At 37.6% G+C, this 21,644-nt stretch overlaps 2 protein-coding genes and 1 non-coding gene across 4 annotated transcripts; 1 reads left to right on the top strand and 2 right to left on the bottom strand.

Moving 5' to 3' along the window:
* Positions 1–1,776: 1,776 nt before the first annotated feature.
* Positions 1,777–16,639, bottom strand: MYNN (myoneurin). Of its 2 annotated transcripts, XM_027582828.2 has the most exons (8): positions 15,242–16,630; positions 14,088–14,384; positions 8,728–9,521; positions 7,798–7,957; positions 5,815–5,993; positions 4,842–4,925; positions 3,766–3,852; positions 1,777–2,187 (listed from the first exon to the last, which is right to left on the bottom strand). In XM_027582828.2, exons 2-8 carry the CDS (start codon positions 14,351–14,353, stop codon positions 1,925–1,927), a joined length of 1,833 nt encoding a protein of 610 aa, XP_027438629.1. In that variant the 5' UTR covers positions 14,354–14,384; positions 15,242–16,630; the 3' UTR covers positions 1,777–1,924. The 2 variants fall into 2 exon arrangements, with proteins under 2 accessions (XP_027438629.1, XP_027438630.1); XM_027582829.2 differs by lacking the exon at positions 4,842–4,925 and having other exon boundaries at positions 15,242–16,639.
* Positions 16,640–16,848: 209 nt separating this feature from the next.
* Positions 16,849–16,921, bottom strand: TRNAV-AAC. The gene has a single exon. It is a non-coding gene; the product is annotated as a tRNA-Val (tRNA).
* Positions 16,922–18,574: 1,653 nt separating this feature from the next.
* On the top strand, positions 18,575–20,559 carry ACTRT3 (actin related protein T3). Its single transcript, XM_027585609.2, has 2 exons — positions 18,575–18,915; positions 19,460–20,559. The coding sequence occupies exons 1-2, from the start codon at positions 18,716–18,718 to the stop codon at positions 20,376–20,378; spliced, it is 1,119 nt and encodes a 372-aa protein (XP_027441410.1). The 5' UTR covers positions 18,575–18,715; the 3' UTR covers positions 20,379–20,559.
* The last annotated feature ends 1,085 nt before the right edge of the window (positions 20,560–21,644 follow it).

Genomic DNA, 21,644 nt, shown 5'->3' with positions numbered 1-21,644 from the left:
GAAGACTAATCTATGCAAAATGCTAATTACCATCATGTTAGTGGAAATTTGGTTAACTACTGCTCTTATAAAATTTTGACATCACTGTAGTTTTTGAAATTTTATTCATTAGATGCTTGGATTAATGAAGATGTGAATTAAATATAACCTCTCCATTTCAGCAGACTTCTTAAAGAGGCTGAGTCTTTTAATTTTCTTTAATTTCTTCACATTCCAATAAATTCCTATTGAATTTAAGCCAGAATAGATTAGTTGAACATTTTATAACTTTGTAAATTGTATTTAAACCAGTATATTAATACACATACATAATTAGATTTCTTAGATAAATAATTAAATACTAAGCTTGATGTCTATTATACAAAGGCAACAGTTCAAATCTATTCAGTTAAGTCAGTCCCACTGGGTGGCAGGCAATCCATTGTGAAAATGCTGAGTGTGTTGGGAAATAGTGACAATCTCTACAAGAATTAAGTTTTACTACATCCTCTTTTAGTTGGTTCTTCTGACTAGGACACCAGAGAAAATACAATTAAAGAAATCAATACCACAAAAAACCTGACATTAACTTCATTATAGGTGTAGTTTAAAGCCAGAAAACAAGTAAGGCAAAGCTAATGCATGACAGAAATAAGAAATGTCACCATGGTGTTTGATCAGCAGTACAGAAATTGACTCTGTGGAACTGATAATTTAATGTCCAAAGATTAGGCAGCAAAATAAATCAATTAAGTGGGAAAAGTGGGATGGGGAAGACTGAGAGTAAGTATCAGAAGGATACTCAATTTTCTACATTCAGCAGGAAGGAAACAGACTACTGTGAAACTATGACAACAGCCAAATGTTGTGGTTTAATTTATAAAATTTTAAAACTCAAAACTTATAGAAAACTTAAACATAAAATAGTTAATAAACTGGTTTTATAACTCAAATGTTCACTTATAATTGAAGCTAGTTTCTTAACTCTTTATGTAATTACAGTGTGTCAATTCAGAGGCCAAGAGATTTAGAGTATGCATTAAGTTTATATTTAAAAAATTCTTTTTAGAACTTAGTATTTTAAAAGGAGAGTAGCAGGTATAAGAGAGGCTTATCAAAAATTTTCAAAACTCAGTATATTTTCCTCATCACCAGTAATGTAGAAACCTATTAAAACATAACCTGAATCACATTTTGAAACTGTCTTTTAACAAGTTAAAAACATCAAATGATTTATTTAAAACTCGTTTTGCAAATGTAGTCTCAGATAACTCAGTTAAGTCGAAAGTACTGACCCTTGCTTTTCTCCAGAATACTGAATTCTAAAAGAACAAAAGTGTACATAGTTTTCTAGCTTTTAAGAAAAACACTTTTTAAATTCATTAGAAAAGTTACCTCCAATAGAATATACTAAATAGCACAATTCTTATTCAGTACCTAAATTCTCTTAAGTAGAAATATGAAAATTTTACTTTCCCCCCATAGTTTATATATTGATCTATGGGGCTTAGTAACAGCAACACTCTTGGCCTGATACTATCATGGAGTTTGCTTAAATTTTGAGGGGAAAAAACTAAAAAATCCCACAGGTCAAAACTGACTCATATAAATGGAAAGATTCCACTTCAATAAATGACAGGCAATTTAAAATGCAAAAGAAAAATGAATTAAGGCAGCTCTAAAAGAAAATATAACTTATCCATCCAAAATAGTGCTACTACAGTATAATCCACTTCTTACACGTTGTGTTTATAATCTAGACATAAAAGCCAAAAATCAAAACAAGCATTGCAGTTATGATGCAGCATCAGGTGTTTACTTCAGTGAATGAAAAAAAATAATGGTTACATCTCGAATGGTAATTTAATATGAATATATGCACCTTACCAGAGATGTTTATGTTTACTACCAGAGATGTCTTAGAAATTCCATATTCCTCACAAAGTCAGTATAATTGCTGTAAAAAAATCAACTGTGGTTCTGAATACCCATTCACAGTTGATCTCAACAATGTATCTGATGTAGGAGACTGATTATCTGTCACAGGCAGAAGGATGTGGTGGTCCTCAGTTCCAAGTGGAAGAGACAATGGTAAAGTCATATCAGAAGGTTTCACATCCAATGTTTCTGATAACGGACTTTTTTGTATGGAATCTTGTTCACTCAAGGGATGCTCCTCTATACTAGAATCTAGAATTTTATCTGCACCTGAAATAGAAGGAAAACAAATTTATGCTATCTTTCAAAACAAAACAAAAACCCTTAGACTAAATCTGCTTACCATTCCCAGAACTTGCATTCCAACCTCCACACCTTTTACTCACGCTGTTTCTCTTATGCTGATTTACCCTCATTATCTATTCAATTCCAATTCAGGCCTCAAGCCTAGGTTCAAGCACCAACTTGAACTTAAAATGGACTTAACTGTTCTAGACTAGGGTGAGCTGTTATCTATTTTATCACTCACTTGTCAATTTTTCATGTATCACCTTGTGACATCTATCGTTCTTATTGCTACCGAACATTCTACTTCAGTATGCTCTGAATTCTCAACCAGACTAAATTCCTTAAGGGCAAATGTCAAGTTATGCTTTTCTAACCCCTTCAAACTACTTAACAGTGCTATACACACAATAAATTTGTTCACTGAACGTATTAATGAGTAAGTCATACTATTCTCTGAGTTCAGGTTCAGAGGTATGGCACTTTTGTATATTTTCAGAAGTGAGAAATTCTGCTCTACTTAGGGAGTGATTATCACACTATCATACACTCTTGCCTTCAAATTTCCCCTGAGGTTTACCATGCTCCTGTCACTCAAAGGATTTACATGATTTCAATCTCCCTGTCTTCATTAGACAAAATTGCCTATTAACTTTCATAAAATTATAATTCTGTACTTGCCCAACTACTCTTCAGTTCAACCAGCCAAGAATATAACCTGCACTTCCTTGTCCCAATGACTCCCTTTACAATGTTCTGCCTGGGACAACTGCTCCTTTTCCTATCTCCACCTTTTGAACTCTCCTTCAAGTTTCCTAGAATTAAGGCTTTCCAGGACTTACTTCAGAAGGACTTTATCTCTTCTTTAGCACTTTTGTCTCTATTATACCTTACATTTTCTCTTGTAATCACAGTTATTCAGCTTTCTGGTCTCCCACATTAGACTGTAAATTCTTTGAGGACTAAGAATGTGCCTTGTTCAACTTCATGTATCTTGTAGTTATGTGTACTTTGGAGATAGAGGCATTTAATGTTTGAATTAACAACACTGCAGTTTTCAGAAGTTACTGACTTAATCCTTATTACGTTTCTGTTCACTATCAGACTTGTTAACATCTCTACACACTGAAGAAGCCTACTGGCTTTCCATTTCTATGTAACAATTTGGGGCTACCTATTTCCCTATTTGTATGTTTCTATTATATTCCCTCTTATATGTTTCTGGATGAGGGTTCATGATGCCCTTTTTTCCACATAACTATAGTAATCCCCAGACTCTACTATGGAGAACAGTGACACATTTTTTTTTCATATTCTTTCATTCTTGAAACTTCATAAATCAGGTTTTTAAAAGAGGAAATATTTCAAGTACTATTAGAAGGTCAATATGGAAAGAAATTTTTAGTGAACTTACCTACAAATTATAAAGCTACATTCCTAATATGTGTATATCTAGTTTTCAAAAATATCTATCTAATTTAAACTGTTATAATGTGCATCTCAACATTTTAGGAATAGCACCAATATGAGAGCACCAAATTTTTATAAAACACAAACATTTACCGGAATGGACTTTTGTTTTGTGCTTCTTTAAATTTTTAATATCTGTGTAAGAATTTCCACATAATTCGCAGATAAATGGCCTTTCTCCTGAAAAGCAAGTTAAAAAGTTTAAACTATTTTAGAAGCTGCTAAGACAAAAACATCAATGTCTATGAACACAGTGCAAACATTACTATACTGTTTAAATTTAGTTTCAAATGACCTTTTTAATCACTTGGTTATAATACAGTGAAATGAAAACTTCTATACATATTAGGCACTCCTTTACTTTATACAAGGCATACCCATTTCTGGGAAAATGGAGCATTTTCATAACAGAAATTTAACTTACTCTTTTACTTCTATTAGACATTTCATTAGTGCCAGTTATCTGCCAGACCCTAAGAGGAATAGCTAAGGGAAAAAAATGTGTAATTATGGTTTCTGCTTTCTGGCAGCTTACAAATTAGAAAATCCTTTAAAAATAGTGACAGAATAAAATGCTACAGAATTATAATTCCTTTGACATAAGAACTGTTCAATACTTTATAAACAAAGGAGCATGAGAATACAGACGTTTATTAAATGTCTACTAGGTGCCCACACTATTCTAGATACGAATTATGAGGAATAATTTTAAAAATGAAAAAGTCACAGTACATTTTCAAAGTGGCATTTTCCTTTATTTGTTCCATTTTTCTTCATACTACACAATACTATTACAAGAAACATGTCAATACTAAAATTCATTCTGAAAACTTGCCTACTGAACACTATTTGATAAGAAAATATATTATCCATCTATTCCTTTTCATTTCTTGATACACCTGTGCAATTTAATCCAAACCATCTAAAAACTATTATTATCTGGCATATTAGAAAATCTATACAATTCTAGACCAAATTTAATTACTACTACTCCAAATAACTAAAAAAAAAAAAAAAAACAAGTAAAAAATTGATATTTATACATGAAAATACTGCTATAGGTAGAGTACGACTAGATACCATAGAGTCCATAATGTTTTAAAAGTCAAGGCTTACATAAAAAGAAATTAGAGAGAACCAAAAATAATACGTTCTCCCTAAACACAGACCTGTATGGGATCGAAAGTGTTTGTTGAGCTCTCCTGAGGAAATAAAACTTTTCCCACAAATACCACATATGTATGGTTTTTCACCTAGATGGAAAATAAAAGATAGCGAAGTGGTGTACTATACCAATATAATATTTATCAATTACAATAATCTAAAGTAACCTGTTCTAAAATATTATTTAAATTAAAACCTCCTTATATATTGTACTTTAGAGGTATCTTCAGTGTGATCCTACTTAGATGAATATTAGTAATTATCTTACACTGTTCATGAGACCTGATGCTTTTCTTATAATAAAACTTTCTTTCTGCCAATATCCTTCTAGTAGACTAGAGTTGGGCAAGAAGTTCAATTTTTATATGATTACAAACATCTGACTAAAACTTCATCAATCCATTACTTTAATTCTTGCTATCTACTACATTAAGAGGAATAAGATTATTTAGGAAAGATCTGTTTTAAAAAGGTACCCTATCAAAACTGAAAATCTTTGAGTATAATTTGCTTCAAAACTGATACTCTGCATTTGAAGTATCTGTTTAATTTGCAAATCTTAGAATGTCTGCATAGGAAAAATCCTAAGAAGTCATAAAAATCAAGGTTCTACCTAAACCCACCCCCACCCCGTAATTTCACTCTACAGTTTTATCCAAGAAAAGTAAAACAAGAGGCTAAGGAGTTTTTCTAAGGTCATAAAATATGTCTCAACTCAAGTTTATATACTGTCAAAACTCTCTGATGTTAATGTACATAAGTTACATAATAAAAAATTCCAACCACCGTTAGTCCTCTAGAAAATAAATCTGCTTTTACAGCTAATATTTATGTGAAAATCACAAACTCAACAAGCACAAACACAACAGATACACAACACAGAGTCTATAATCTATTTTCTTTAAGGGCTCAATTTCCCTTTTTCTTTCTTTTATTTACAACTTTTCCTTATTTTAAACATCTCTGTCAAATTCTTACCTGTATGTTTTCGAGAATGAGTGATAAGAGAACTAGAGACAGCAAATGCCTTCCCACAAGTATCACACACATAAGGCTTTTCTCCAGTATGCCTACGAACATGATAGGTCAAAGTGCTGGCTTGAGCAAATCTCTGTCCACACCTATCACAGACATATGGCTTCTCTCCACTATGCTTCCTATTCATAAATAAATATAAAGTTATATGCTGGTAAGTAAAACAATTTGGGTCCAATCTATATAATAAGCATTTTTCATATAATTTTCATGCAGTATTTTATTTCATCTTAACAGACCAAAAATATGTATTTAAAATCAACAGTTTCAATGTATATGTTTTGGTTATCAAAACATCTGTTCTAAGATCAGTTAAAAAAAAATTGTGCCATCATCTTCATATGGTTGTCAAGTGTGCCCCTAATACCCCAGGCAATTATTTTCACTTGTCCGTTCACTCACTCTTCAAAACTCTTTCCTTAAACCTTCAGCACCTCCTCACCCATCCTCACCCTTAGCTGATGTCCTTGCTTCCTCTTTTACTGAGAAAAATTTAAGCAATCAGAAGAAAATTTCCACCATCCCAACTCTCTACCTATAGGCATATGCACCTATGTATTTGCTGTTCTTCTGTTAACTCTTAACATGAGGGTGACAGTTCATCTGAATCCAGCTACTCCCATTTGCATAATGAAGATACTATCCTATCCCCCAAGTCTACTCAATGGTTTCACCCCTGCAATTTCCTCCATCATTCATTTTTCCCATTCCATTGTATCGCAGCATACAAATATAGTGATGTCTTCAATCTTTAAAAAAAGACCCTTGATCTCTCTTGCTCCTCCATTTCTCTGCCCCCCCTTTAACAAAAATTTGAGTCTCCAACTGTTCTACTTTCATTTCTTCTCTACTAATCTCTTCTCTACTAGCCTCTGCTAACATTGCTTTTATCAAGAGCACTGCTGACCTCTCACTCTGCTAAATTCAATAGTCAATTCTCAGTCTTCACTTCCCCATCATCAGAATTTGACACAGCTGATTGCTCCCTTCTGGAATAATTTCCTTCACTTGGATTCCAGGGCAGTCTACTCTTGGTTTTCCTCCTAGACTAGATGCTCCTTACTAGTCACCTCTAAGGGCCTCCTGACTCAGTCCTTTGATCTCTTTTCTATCCACATTCATTCTCCTAGTGACCTCATTCACTGTTATGTCTTAAATACTATCCATATGCTAAAGACTCCCAAATTTTTATCTTCAGCTCAAACCTGAATTACAGACTTACATAACCAATGTACATCTCCTTCAGATGTCTAATAGTCACCTCAAATTTAACATGTTCAGATCTCTACTCCCTCTTTAACTGCTCTATCCACAAATCTTCTCCATTTCCATTAACAGTAATTCCATCTTTTCAGGTGCTCAAGGCTATAAACCTCAGAATCATCTTTGGATACCACTCTTCTTTCCTTCTTTCATACCCCACATCCAATTTGCAGCAAATTCTGTTGTGCTACCTTTAAAAAATATGTCCAGAATCTGACTACTTATCTCTTCCACTGTTACCACTTTGGCCTGAATCACTATCACTCTCACTTGAGTTTTATCTGTAGCTTCCTAACTGGTAACTTTGCTTCCATTCTTGTAATCTTACATTCTTTTTCTAATATTGCCACCAGCGTCATCCCCTTAAAATGCAAGCAAGATACATCACCCACTTCTCAATCTCAAGTGTAAAAGCTTTATAATGGCCTATAAAACCTTATACCATCTAGATGCCCTATCACCATTCTGACCTTATGTCTCGCCCTTATTTATTCCTCTCCAGTCACCTTGGCTTCCTTCTGGTTTCTTGACTATGTTAAGAAAATTTAACGGTGAGCCACAATTAGAACTCTACTGTCCTGAGTGCTAATACAGTAGTCTATTCAAAAGACTATGGTGAATGACAGACTCAAAGATCAAACAACTTATTTTTTTGTTTTTTACCTTGCATGAATCTTGAGATTGCTAGAAGTTGCAAATTGTAAATTGCATACATCACATTTATAGGGTTTTTCCTCACCATGATGCATACGACTATGGAAGACCAGCTGGCATTTCTGAGCAAATCCTTTATCACACAATTCACATTTGTATGGCTTTTCACCTAAAAGAACAAGCAAATAAAATTTCTATTTAAAAGGAGATACTCTGTTTTAGTTGCTTGAGCCACATAAGCTTTCAAAAGAGTTCATAACAGTACTATTTTCAGTATTCAGAAAATGTTAACTGCTAGAAGTAAAAAACAAATAGGATTTTTTCCGGATTGTCTACTGAAAACATTGATAGAATTAAAAGGAATCAGTGTTTCTCAATTCATAATAGTGAAAGGTGATCAATGAGAGAAATACACACTGCATTTTAAAATGTACAATCTTAAAATGTACAAATCTAAGTGCACCAAGAAAGGTAAACGTAGAAGCTGAGGAATGAATGTGTGTAATTCTAAGAAACATGTTCAGAAGTTGACAAAGTCTAGGAAGAAGGTGAGATGTGTTGGCGAAGTCTGAGAACTGTCCTGAGTTGTAACTACTTTTTATCAGTTCTCTTAATCTTTGTCTCTGTTAAATACTTAGCAAGCTAGAAGCAAGTTTGTGTTTATTTTAACTATGAGGGAAAATGGTACAAAGACGTCATACATTAGGACTTCAGAGTTACCAGCAGCAATAAAACAAATAACCATTAAATAAATATAAATAAATTGGTCACAATTAAAAAGAAATTTTCAACAATCTAACATGCTGAATACTTTGTGAATGCAAGTATATACCAAATGTTGGTCACAAATAGTCAACACTGCATATTAATATGTTCTGTACAAAAATATTGTTTCAGCACAGTACAAAAGCAATTGTATCTCCCACAAACCAGTCTTACCTGTATGAGTTCTTACATGCGTTTTCAGCTGGTTACACTGGGTAAATGCCTTTCCACACAGGTGGCAGACATAAGGTTTAACTCCTTTATGTATTCTCATATGCCTTCTCAAGCTGCTGGCTTCTGAAAACACTTTCCCACATGTGTTACACATTGGCTTGGCCTTGGAATACCTCTGATCCAGCTCTTCCCCAGAGCTCTCCAGCTCATAAGAATTCTTGACACTGGCTATATTAGACATAGAGTGTTCTTTCAGAGCACAGTTTGGTTGTGATTTTCCACGTTTCCGTTTCACTGTAACAGTTTGCACAATATCTTGTGCTGGAAAAGTATTTTCCACAACTGACGTCAATTCGAGTTCTGAATTATCATTTCTTTGTGCAACTTGTTCTATTACAGGTGTGGATAATTTATTTGCATCTAAAAATAATTCAACAGATGCATTCTCTAAAATGTCACTGGGATATTGCACTGTTTTATTCTGTCCTGTTTTCTGGGAGTTGAAGGCCTTCTTCTTCTTTTTAGTTTGAGATGACTTCTTTGCTAAAGCCCCTTGTTTAGGATTTGCCTGAACTAAATCTGTAGACACTTCTGATTTTTCCCGACTGTTATAATCTCGTAGAGTAAGGAGACAAGTCTGTTGATTCAATTCAATGTTTCCAGTAATACTAGATATCTCTGTAGAAGAGGGATTAGCAATAAAAGCAAAATCTTCCATCTTTATTTTACATTTAGTGACCACCTCTTCCACTTTGAGATAGTCAGCAGCCTGATGAATTTCTTTAACATTCCAACTGTAAGGAAACAAGGCTAAATGACAATATTCTGAACAAAGAAAAACTATTTGTGAAACAGAGCTGCACATGTATTTCAATGTCTTTTAAAAACCTAATGAAGCAGAATGATGAAAAAGGCATAACTAGAAGAACAAATTTACGAAAATTCATTCATTCATTCAGAATAACACGTAGGCAAAAATCTCCAGTTTTCCACAACTTGAAAAGATGAAAAAAAAATGGTTACAAACTACATTATGTACCACTATGGAAAAAGAAAATGTTAAAATTACTGTGTGTTTTAAAAAATCCTTGCAACACAAAAGTAGCTGTTGGCAACTTACTGCCTCCTCCCATTATCCTGAGGCCTATTCAGATATAACCACCTTTTCTGGACTGGCAACAGTGAGTCTAAAAAATTAGTTCCTATTATCTTTCTCTGCTCCCCTATGAGGGACTTTAACTGTGCTTCTCAAACTTTCCCATGCATGTAAGTCACCCAGGTATTTTGTTAAATGTAGATTCAGATTTTATGGGGAGGTCTGTGATGGGACCTAAGTGTCTGTATTTCTTTTTTTTTTTTTTTTTTTTTTAAAGATTTTATTTATTTATTTGAGAGAGAGAATGAGAGATAGAGAGCATGAGAGGGAAGAGGGTCAGAGGGAGAAGCAGACTCCCCGCCGAGTGGGGAGTCTGATGCGGGACTCGATCCCGGGACTCCAGGATCATGACCTGAGCCGAAGGCAGTCGCTTAACCAACTGAGCCACCCAGGCGCCCTAAGTGTCTGTATTTCTAACACACTTGCTGGTGGTGCCAATGCGGCTGGTTTATTGATTACACTTGGAAGAAACAAAGATTTAGAATGCACTAAGCTCTAACAACCTTCCCATGTGTGTGTGTGACTCAACTCATGTTAGTTGGATAGTCTGTCATTATTAGAATTATATAAAAAGACTTAAGTTCAGCCTGTTCAACATTCCAGTCAGTATTTACTGAGCATCTACCACGTGTGGTACACTAAGAGGGATATTAAGAAATATCAAATAGTCCCTGCCCTTCAGAAGTTTATAATGTAGTGAAAAATTGTTTGATTACTCTAGCATTGGCTCTGGCATTGCAATGTCAATTAATCAGGGTAAGTCAGCACCTTTAGGCACTTTGATTTTCTTAGCTATAAAATCTGAGAGCTGAGGGGTGCCTGGGTGGCTCAGGTGGTTAAGCATCTGCCTTCAGCTCAGGGGCCCTGGGAGTGACCACCACATCTGGCTCCTCGCTCAGCAGGGAGCCTGTTTCCCCCTCTTCCTCTGTGTTCTCTCAAATAAATAAACAAAATCTTTATTTAAAAAAATCTGAGAGTTGAGTCAGTATTAATTCAAAAATATGACTCTTTTAATTATCGGAGGACAGATATACATACACACACACAAACACACCCTTCAAGTATCCTTACTACTTGCCATTTTCCCCAAATGATATTTAACTCTTCAGAAAAAAAAAAAATTTTTCCCTTTTCCCTCTTCATTATACATATAAGCCAGAAAAGGGTTTTAGTCATAGCTGATAACATAAATATAATGCTATTAATACATTTTTTTCCTTTAAAAAGGAGTAAAATTTGAAATGAAATTAAAAATTAACTAGTGTCATGAACCACTTGGGTCTTTGAAAGTATACTACAGTATCTACAGATCTCTATCCATTTTCTCATCATCTAATGAAAACTGAAAACTTCTTTATTCCAAGTGCCACTTGTTTCTTCTTTTTTAATTTAACATTACACTGGCTTTTAAAAAATTGCCTTTCATCATATACATAGTCATTTTTCAGCTCATTAATGATTTAAGTAGGTTTATATGCCAGTTTGGAAACCTAATCACAAGTTTAGGGAACATTTTATTTTCTGGGAAAATATACCTAAAGTTCCTAAATATACTATAAATAAACTTTTGGAGTATAATCTATTTGCAAATGGAATCTTTCCCCTAGATAAGAAAACATTAAAGATTTCTTTTCTTACGTCCCTTGGTTATAATTTTGGAATATATAACGAACAATCTTTGTAATGAAGTTAATTCTCTATTTGCAAAGATATAGCACAAATGCCCCAAATATAAACACAATCTTGTTCATCTTTTATACAAAATATTTTTTGCCATATATACAGCAGCATTATCACTTTCTAAAAATGTTATGTTTTTCCTTAAGCATTATTAATTTTGTTACATAGTCTATTATTAAATTACAGTAAATGAGAGATACCACTAGAATGAAACCAAATTTATCACTTATTATACTTAGGCCTCCAATTATAATAATTGTGCTTAGTGCTCCATAAAAATGAACCACCAAACACATAACAAGGTCTGGTAGCCTTTAAGACCAAACAAACTAGCACTGAGTGGCACATTGTTTAGTACTGATACAGTATTTCGTACAAATTATTCATCTATTTCATAGACAGCCTATAATCTCAGTTACAGTTAAGAGAATCAATCAGCATTTGTTTACATCAATAACTGCTTTTGTTTACAAGCATGAAGTTACAGTGCTTGCAAACTTGCTTTCATCTTTTGAACAGTCACTGAAAGTCATTTAATTACATATTGCCAGGTATACGGCTAAACGCTTTACATGAATAGTTCATTTAATCCTTAGGACATATCTATGCAATCTGTAATAATCCCATTTTACATTCAAATGAAGGCTCAGAGGTCCAAAGAAAGTAACTTGTACAAGATCACAGTGTGTTAGAACTAAGATTTGACCAAGGAAATCTGGCTCATGAGTCCACTTAATTCTTTATTATTTTGTTTTCTTTCACTAAATTTAATCACTAAGTTGTACAGACTTTCTACTTTTGATGTAAGCCGTCTCACATTTGTGGCTGGGCTCAAACAACTAGTTCCCAGGAAAGAAGATATGTACCAAAAAAGATTGAGCAAAAATCTGGCTCTTTTTCACACTGGTTCTTTGCATGAAGGCTCAAAGTAAGCTGCTCTTCAATGTGTTCAAATCAATTCAAGATTGTTCTGGAAAAGTTAATTGAGAAAGGGAAACCACTAAATTGAAGATCAATCAAAATTCACTAGTTTTGTGGTTATTTTATAGTACATATTCTAAATATTTAGATAAGAGGCACCTGTAAAGTCAACTACTCAGTAAATTTAAGTAATTTGTCATGTAGGTTAACCTATGACACTGGTCTGTTCCTTTAATCAACTCATACAGAACTAACTCAAAGATTTCATTACACCAAAATTTAAAAATAATTCCAAATAGTATGAATGTTTCCTTTTCAAAAGGATTAAGGAACATCCTGATTCTAGCTTTTTAAAGAAGTATAGTTCCACAATAAGCTGCAGTGTAAAACAGAGGGAAGGATTCTGCTTAATGTGTATGTGCATATATATAGAGAGAGATCATCTGGAAAAGAATGAAAGAATATTTATCAAAATGTTAACAATGATTATCAGTGGGTGGCAGAATTTCACTTTTGGTTTCTTTCCTAATTTTTCTCCATAAATTGTGGAGTTAAAGGGAGAGAGGACAGTAGAAAAGAGAAAATAAATGAAACTAATGTTCATCGGGAGGAGGGCCTTTGAGTAGAACTTTGATCTTCACAGTAACACCAAGGTAGTTATTACCATCTCATTTTTACAGATGGGGAAATTGAGGCCCTCAGAGGTTGCATCTTGCTCAGAGACACAGTCACAGGCTGCATCTAATCCTAAAGCCCATAATCTTTTTACGTCAGATTATGATCTAGTCATGTTCACACTTTCATCATTAAGAGATGGAGGAAAGAAAACAGGAGTAATCTGATTGGTTTCTCTTTCACCTCCACCTTTCTCCCCACAACTGATAAATGCATTAGTATTAAACCAATTATATAGTCCACTGTGCATGGGGGAGACACAGTGCCTGCATTATCAAATTCCTCAGAACCTACTTCTTGTCAGTGCAGTGAGAGCATTAAGCATTTCAGAAAAAACTTCTAGCACCTTGGATCTGATTTAAGCATTAGTACTGATAGCTTTACAGCGATAACAGGAGTCACTGCCATTTACACTCCAAGGAAATTATTTTCCTGAAACAAGATCAGAAAGAGGTCCTGCATATTGCTATCTATGGTTAGAAATGGGAGTACTATTAAATGAACACAGAGAAGCATCCTTCTTTCTTCATCTACACTCCCTTACCTCAAGCACCTTAAGAAGTAAGGGATAGAGTAAGGAAGAGAGAAGAAAAGAGGTACATAAAGACCAAAGAAACTAGAATTCATTTAGAGTTCGTTGTGTATGTTCCCTAAGTTTTCATAACTGAAATCATAGGCTTTAAGTAGATAAATCAAATGTGTCAGAAACAAGGCTTTAATCTTATTAACACCTGTGCTTTTTGTGCTTAAGAAATGTAGTCTGTTCATCCCCAATCAGTAATATGGACTTCTTTATTAAAAACAGCAGGAGCATTATGCACATATGCACATATGAAGACTCCAAGTTAAGGGGAAAAAATACAAATATACTTTAACTCTACAGACTGCTGACCAGCTTTTATAAGTGAAAATAAAATGTGTACTTTACCTGTCAAGATTTAAAGTTCCTGTGTATATAAACTCCAACAGTTTCTGAAATCCATCAGCCTTCACCTGACTCTGATCAAGGAAGACATTGTTCTCAGAAGTGCTTCTGTAGATCGCACCAAAATACTCACTAAATGAGGCAAGCACATTCCTATGAGCTTTAAACTGGAATTCCCCAATCACTACGGTGCAGTCACAAAGAAAACCTGCTTCCCGTTGTTTGTTCAGTCTCTCTAAAAGGTGCTCACAGTGGTGCGAATACTGCATTTTGATATCAGAATGGAATTTTACCCTTGTTCTAAAAGACAAAAAGAAAAATTAAGTCAGTAACCCTAAGTTTTCATCAAACGTTTCACCCAAGCAATTGGTAAGGGGAGAAGGGACATGGGACAGAACATGGACAAAAACAAAGTCAGTCCTCATTTATCCCCCGCCCCGAAAATTCTTATCAAACAGAATAGTTAAAAATGCTGAAGGGTAAGTTCCTGTATATCTTTGTTACATCTTGGACAATTAACACAATCCTTTGGACACATAAATAAATGGCGATGAATGAAAACACTTGCACAAACTGAAAAAAAAAACCCGCAAAATTTCACGTTTTTGCAGCAGTTGAACCTTCAGACTTTCAAGCTCAGTACGCATGCACATGCTGGGGGAAAAATTTAACAAATCACTAAGAAATGACCTCCTTTGAAAAGATGGCAAAAAAACACGGTACGAGTTCTTTAAAATTGTTCTCAAATCACCGAAACTTGTTGTTTCCGTGGTGCACCGTTGCTTCAAAACGCGAGGCGGGTGCCCAGGGGGCGGAGAAAGAGCAGAGCCAAGAGTTAGTTGTCAAGGTTCCGTCACTCGCCGGGAGGAGGCCACACCCCCTTTCTTCCCACTTCTCCATTCCCGACCGCAACGGAGAGTGACAACCAAAGCCGGTGTCTCCCGGTTTCTGCCGCACTGCCCTTCGCCAAGCTCCCACTAACTCGAGTTCCCACACCAGAGGTTGTGGCCAAGGCCAACACCGGGCTGCCTCCCCAAGCGTTTCACGTTAATACCTTCGCCCCGACCTGAATTCGAACTCCAAGAAGCCTACCCTCCAATGGCCCAGCGTCTGGAGAGAGCGGGATTGGCAAGCTGGGGGCTGAAAAAAGAACTCACCTAGAGCAATCCAAGGGGGAACAGTTTCTTCACGCTCTCTCCGCCATCTTGGAAGGACGTCACCGCGCCCGCTCCTCCTCTTCCTTCTTCCTCTACGGCGACATCATATCCGGCCCGGGCGTCCCATGGAAACGGTGGAGGCTCTGGGACTGTGGAGGTCGGACACCGGCGAGGACTGACGAGACTCGCCCACAGAAACTCCACTCCTCAGCATACTAGGGTCCCCCGCGAAACCGCAAACGTCATGAATACCGGACTTAAGGGCTCATTCACAGCGCCCCACTTGTCTTCCTCATTCTGAACATTGTGGTCGACCGACAGTCAGCACCTCGCCTACGGCCCGCGGTCGGGCAGCGCCGCACGGAGGCCCTCTTTCCAGAAGGCAGATTGTGCACTGCATGCTGGGACTTGTAGTTTCTCGTCTTCTCCCATCATCCTCCCCTTCCCCGGGACCCCACGAGTGCAAACAGCTTGTGTACTTAGGCTCCTGGCCATGGGAGATTTTCGAGCTGAGACAGATCACCCCTTTTCAGTTTACGTGCCCGAAAGCTTTTGGTAACCCCCTGGGTTTTGTTTGTACCAGTCGACTGTAGCCTAGTTTCCAGGATATCCTTACCTGTTAAAAGTCGGAGATGCAGCAAAGCGGAGCAAAGCAGTAAGGTACACTGAGCACGCGCAACATTGCAGGAAGGTGGGCTTTACACCGGAAAAGGTTCTGCGTCGGGACCAGAGAAATTTTAATATCATGATTTATATCGAATTCAGATTTTGTACAGTGAAGGAAAAGGAAGCCAGTTATCTGCGTAACATACAAAAGGCGCAGAAACAGTAAGATAGGTCCTGTTTATATGTTACGGTGAATTTTTCCCTAGTACTTGCGGACATCGTAAATCTCAGAAAACCAAAACTTCCATTTATTCTTGTTAAAAGTTGTGTCAGGACTTTATTTTAAAGGACAGTCAACTGGAATTTTCTCGTTTCTTCTGAGATTTTTTCCCAACGACATTCTGTTTGCTCTTTAACTTCTTTTCTCTGGTCCGTAAAAATCATATTTGTGAATAAAGCCACTACCCTTATGTTTATAAGGGAAAAAGTTGAGTCGGGTTCTTGATTTCATCTTTCTGATTTCACTTTTATATTTTGTCGGAACCCTTTTCAATAGTTTATTCAGAAATATTTATGAGTCTCTACCAAGTGTTAAGCATTACACCAAGTATGTATAAAATAAGGGTAAAATATGGTCTCTTGGGGTTTAGGGGAATTTGCAGTCTGAAGGGGAAAACTAATGGAAAACTAAACGACTTGTAATACAAAGAGTGCCAAGGAGGCAACAGGGTTAAAAGTTTTTAACACGTGTTTGAGCTCCTGTTCTAGGTTGTACATTACATTCTTTTTCAGTAGTAGGTTGGGAGTTTAATTGTTTTTTGAACCATTTCTGCGTGGCAAGCTGTCAGTAAAAACATTTGCTGAATAAAATAACCAAGGTGGAAGTTCAAATCCCTCCTGTTCCACAATTTTGTATTTAGGTTGTCTTTTAAAAAACTAAATTACTGAAAATCACATGGCCCTGTTTGAAGGAAGCCAATACCTGGAAAAATGACAGCCATTGTTTCCGCCCGGTTTCGAACCGGGGACCTTTCGCGTGTTAGGCGAACGTGATAACCACTACACTACGGAAACCTAACTGATGTATGGGGTTCAGAATAGCCTTGATATGGTTGTAGTACTGTGAAATTCCTGGGCATGTAAAGTAATATTAAGGCAGCTTTTAACAGGAAAACAAAAACAACAAACAGAAAAGGAAAAATGACTATACTTCTAATTTTGTAGTGCTGAAACTATTTTGAAAGTTGGAATTTGCCTGCGATTTTTTTCCCCAGAGGCTCCTACCGAGTGCTGCAGAAACCAGGCACTGGTTCCTTGCACTTCCTTTGGGTACACTTTCTTCTGTGGGAAAGAAATGTTTTATTTGACATTCTTTCCCTGCCACGCATTGCTGAGAAGCCCGGGGCAAGTGCCGGGCTTCATTGGCGTTCTCGGTCTTGCCGCTGTTTGCAGCACCAAATGCGACCGCTGTTATTTAGTAACGTGACCCTTTCAGCCTCTGGTGGAGAGACAGGTAAATAGCTTCTGAATTTCCTCCTCTGCTTCCATAGACCAACCAGAGGTTTGAACTAACCTACTTCTAAAATTCTCTACATGGTGCATAGAATTAAGGGGGTAAAAAAATCAGACATCAAGATGCACTTTTTGGCACGCAGTGTACTTAATTATTCTAAACCTGAACTTCGCATGACCTAAGGAATATCGCTTTTCTTGCAAAGAGGCAGACACATCCTTATGCCTAAAAATAAAATATTTTTAGGAACTGAGAATGACCTTCCATATCACACAAGGAATAACCGGGTGAGATTGTTAACAATCAATCAATCAAAAAAAAAAAAAGCAAGATTCTACCTTTTTGGTTTTGAGTACATTTTGCTTAGAAACTGAAGGAAAGAGACACAACAAAGTATTTGCCCATTATATAGGAACAATAACAAAAGTATATAAAACCCACTTTCTTTTCTTTCAAGATTTTATTTAAATTCAAGTTAGTTCACATATATTGTAGTATTAGTTTCAGGGGTAGAATTTAGCGATTCATCTGTTGCATATAACACGCAGGGCTCATTACATGAAGTGCTCTCCTTAATGCCCATCACCCAATTAACCCCATCCCCCACCCTCTCTTTTCTAGCATCCCTCAGTTTGTTTCCTATATTTAAGAGTGTCTTAAGGTTTGCCTCCCTCTCCGTCTATCTTATTTCATTTTTCCTTCCCTTCCCCGATGTTCATCTGTATAAAACCCAGGTTAAATCCTAGCATTCTTTCCTTTTTCTTTTCAGAAGCTGAGGAGGGTTTCAGAAGAGCTTCTGAAACCGAGCTTCTTCTCTGACAACTTTCCCCTGTCAAATCTCTCCACTTTTTGCTGGTTTCAAGGGCACATTCCAGAGCTTTCCTTAGGCCCCTGGACAGACACATATTAAGCAGAATTTAAAGGCTTTGGAAAAGAAAATTGTTTTTATGGGTCATCGAGGTATTAGAGAAAGCCACTTGTAAAGGGTTAGATTTGCATCGTTAGGGAAGAAAGTTGGGTTTTCCTGATATTGGCATCCCTGGATTCCAGGGGGTGGCAAGTGACCCACCCCCTGTGAGATGCAATCGGTGGGCAGTACTTTGGAGAGTCAATGGGCCAGGCCTCTCCCTGCCCCCTGCCCGCATTTGCAGGCGCAGGCCTCGTGGGGCTAGGCCAGGGCCTCTGTGACGCGACGTTCCAGGCCATAGGCCCGTTAACGCTGCCCAGAGTCCGCAGCCCGTACTTTCCGCCCTCCTGCCACAGCCCGCAGGCAGGGCGGCCGGTGTGGCCAGGCGACGGGAGGCGACGGGAGGCGACGGGAGGCGACGGGAGGCGGCGGCGGCGGCGGCGGCGGCATGAGCTACTACCAGCTACCAGTGGTGATCGACAACGGCTCGGGAATGATCAAGGTGGGCCTGGCTGGCTCGCGGGAACCCCAGTTTGTCTACCGGAACATTATCGGCCGAGCCAAAGGCCAGAACTGGGTGGCCAAGGACGCGCCGGAACTGTGTGTGGGCGACGAGGCGCAAGAAAGGAGAAACTCACTATCCATCAGGTATGGCCGTCTCCCAGCAGGCAGGACCCACATGGGGGCAGGAGAAGTCCAGATGAGGGGCGCAAGGGTGTGAGGATAAGGAAGCGGGGAACAGGAAAGTCTCACCCCGCTAGCGCAGGCCACAAATCTCCAAGGGTGTATAAATAAAGTTATCGTTCATAAAATACAAGTTCATTAAGAATATCACTTAATTCATAGTACCCTCATCATGTGAGTTTCTTCAGTTAATTGATATTAAAACTGTGCTATATTATGTAAAGATTTCCCAATTTTTTAAAAAAAGATTGTCTTCTAAAGGCGGGGGCAACAAATGGAAAGCAACAAAAATTGCAGAGGAAGGTAGTAGCTATGCTAACTTTTGCTGGCAGTTACCTTTTCTGACTGGCAGTCACTGCCCACAAAGGGATACTGGTAATAAATATGGGGATTAATCCAAGCTTGAAGAGAAGAGATGCTGGGGAAATTAAAAGCTATTATTGTTTAAAAATAAAAAAAGGCAAGAAAAAAAAAAGCGCTGCGATTTATCTTACTGCTTTTCCTACAGCTACCCAGTGGAGCGTGGTCTGGTTACTTCCTGGGGAGACATGGAGATCATGTGGAAGCATATCTATGATCATAACCTGAAGCTAAAGGCCTGTGATGGCCCAGTCTTGATTACCGAGCCAGCACTGAACCCACTGGTGAACCGGCAACAGATCACTGAAATATTTTTTGAGCATCTGCAGGTTCCTGCCTTCTATATGTGCATCCAAGGGGTGCTGGCTCTCTTTGCCGCTGGCTTCACAACCGGCTTTGTGCTGAATTCAGGTGCTGGGGTTACCCAGTGTGTGCCCATCTTCGAGGGTTACTGTCTGCCTCATGGTGTCCAGCAGCTAGACCTGGCAGGCCTTGACCTCACCAACTACCTCATGATGCTGTTGAAGGACCATGGCATCATGCTGCTTAGTGCTGCAGACAGAAAGATTGTCACAGACATTAAGGAAACCTCTTGTTATGTGGTAATGAACTATGAAGAGGAAATGGCCAAGAATCCTGAGTCTATAGAGAAGGTTTACCACCTGCCTGATGGGAAGATGATCAAACTCCATGACGAGCTCTTTCATTGTCCAGAGGCCCTCTTCTCTCCACATCTTATGAAACTTGATACCCCCGGCATTGATAAGTTGTGTTTCAGCAGCATAATGAAATGTGATACAGATCTGAGGAATTCGTTTTTCTCCAATATTATCCTTGCTGGGGGATCAACCTCTTTCCCCGGTTTAGACAAGCGGCTAGTTAAAGATATAGCAAATATGGTACCTGCCAATACACCTGTGCAGGTTACAGCTCCCCCAGAAAGGAAACTATCAGTGTGGATGGGAGGCTCTATTCTTGCATCCCTGTCTGCCTTCCAGGACATGTGGATCACCGAGGCAGAATTTAAAGAAGTTGGACCCAACATAGTACACCAAAGATGCTTCTGAATACAGATAAAATGGTTAGAAAAAAAGGTTTTGACAGAAAACTGGATATTATAAGTATCTGGGGGGAACAGGAAGTATTTCAATTATTGGATTGTCCATGTCTCTTGCATTTCTATGATGGGGGAAAATAATGTGGAAGTAAACCATTGAGTAGAGCCAAATTAAATGCTAGAGGAAACTATTCTTGACCTTGGAGATCTTATATTTACTTTGGAAAAAGAGCAATTTGTAGTACAACACGTGTGCCCAATGAGTGATATAGATTTAAGTTTGTTAAGGTTTACAGAAAGAAGGTTGCTGTGAGGAAAGATTTCATAGCAAATGTATGCCATCATGGATGGGGTGGCATTAGCATGGGTGTGTGGTAGAGGAGGAGGAAGAGAGCAGATATCCAGAAGAGCATAATGGAAATGAGCAAGGGCCTAGGGGTGAGACTGAACAAAGCATATTCAAAGCATGCTTAATAGACTGGTTTTAGTGAAACGAAGATCTCATAGGGAGCAAACTAAGATCAATGATTAGGAAGGTAAAGGAAGGACAGGGACTGGACTGGAAAGCTTTGTGTTAAATGTCCTATAGGCAAAGGGGAACAATTAAAGAATGAAAAGCAGGAGATACAGGAAATTAAGTTAAGATGAATGGGGCTGTAGTTTGGAAGATAAATTGGACTGGGAAGGCCCTGGAGATTGGGTGATTAGTTAACAAGTTATTAGTCTAGATAAAAGTAGTCAAGTTTTATACTCAAGATTATAGGCACTAGGAATTAAAAAGAAGAAATTACAAAAAACTGACAAGTCTTCGTGTCTAATTAGGTACCAAGGGGGGGGGGGAAGAAGGGTGTAAAATGACCTGGATTCCTGATAATGACGGCAGTATTAACATAACTCAAAGTATTTCGTATTTGCTGTATGGAAAGCACTGTGCTAAGTGCAATGAATGCTAAATCAGGAGTCAGATCCTTTCCTTAAGAAGCCAGCAGTCTAGTATTAGAGATGAAATTTTTACCTTAATTATAATAATACTAGACAGAAAGTGATTTAATGTTCTCAGAGAAATACAAAATGCTCTGAGGGCTCAAAGGAGGGAAAATACCTTGAGGGCTCATGGAAGACTTTCTAGTAGATTTGGCTTTTGGGCTGGGCTTGAAAGACAGCTGGAATTGAAACCTAATGCAATGCCCTTTCCTCAGAATTTAGGGGCAGCATGTGTGGATTTAGGTCCAGGCCCTACCACCTACCAGCTGCAGGAACATTTCATCCATCAAGT

Source organism: Zalophus californianus, chromosome 1, assembly GCF_009762305.2.
Source record: "Zalophus californianus isolate mZalCal1 chromosome 1, mZalCal1.pri.v2, whole genome shotgun sequence".
Taxonomy (NCBI): domain Eukaryota; kingdom Metazoa; phylum Chordata; class Mammalia; order Carnivora; family Otariidae; genus Zalophus; species Zalophus californianus.
Note: the sequence above shows the minus strand (reverse complement) of the source record. Positions and strands in the feature narration are given on the sequence as shown.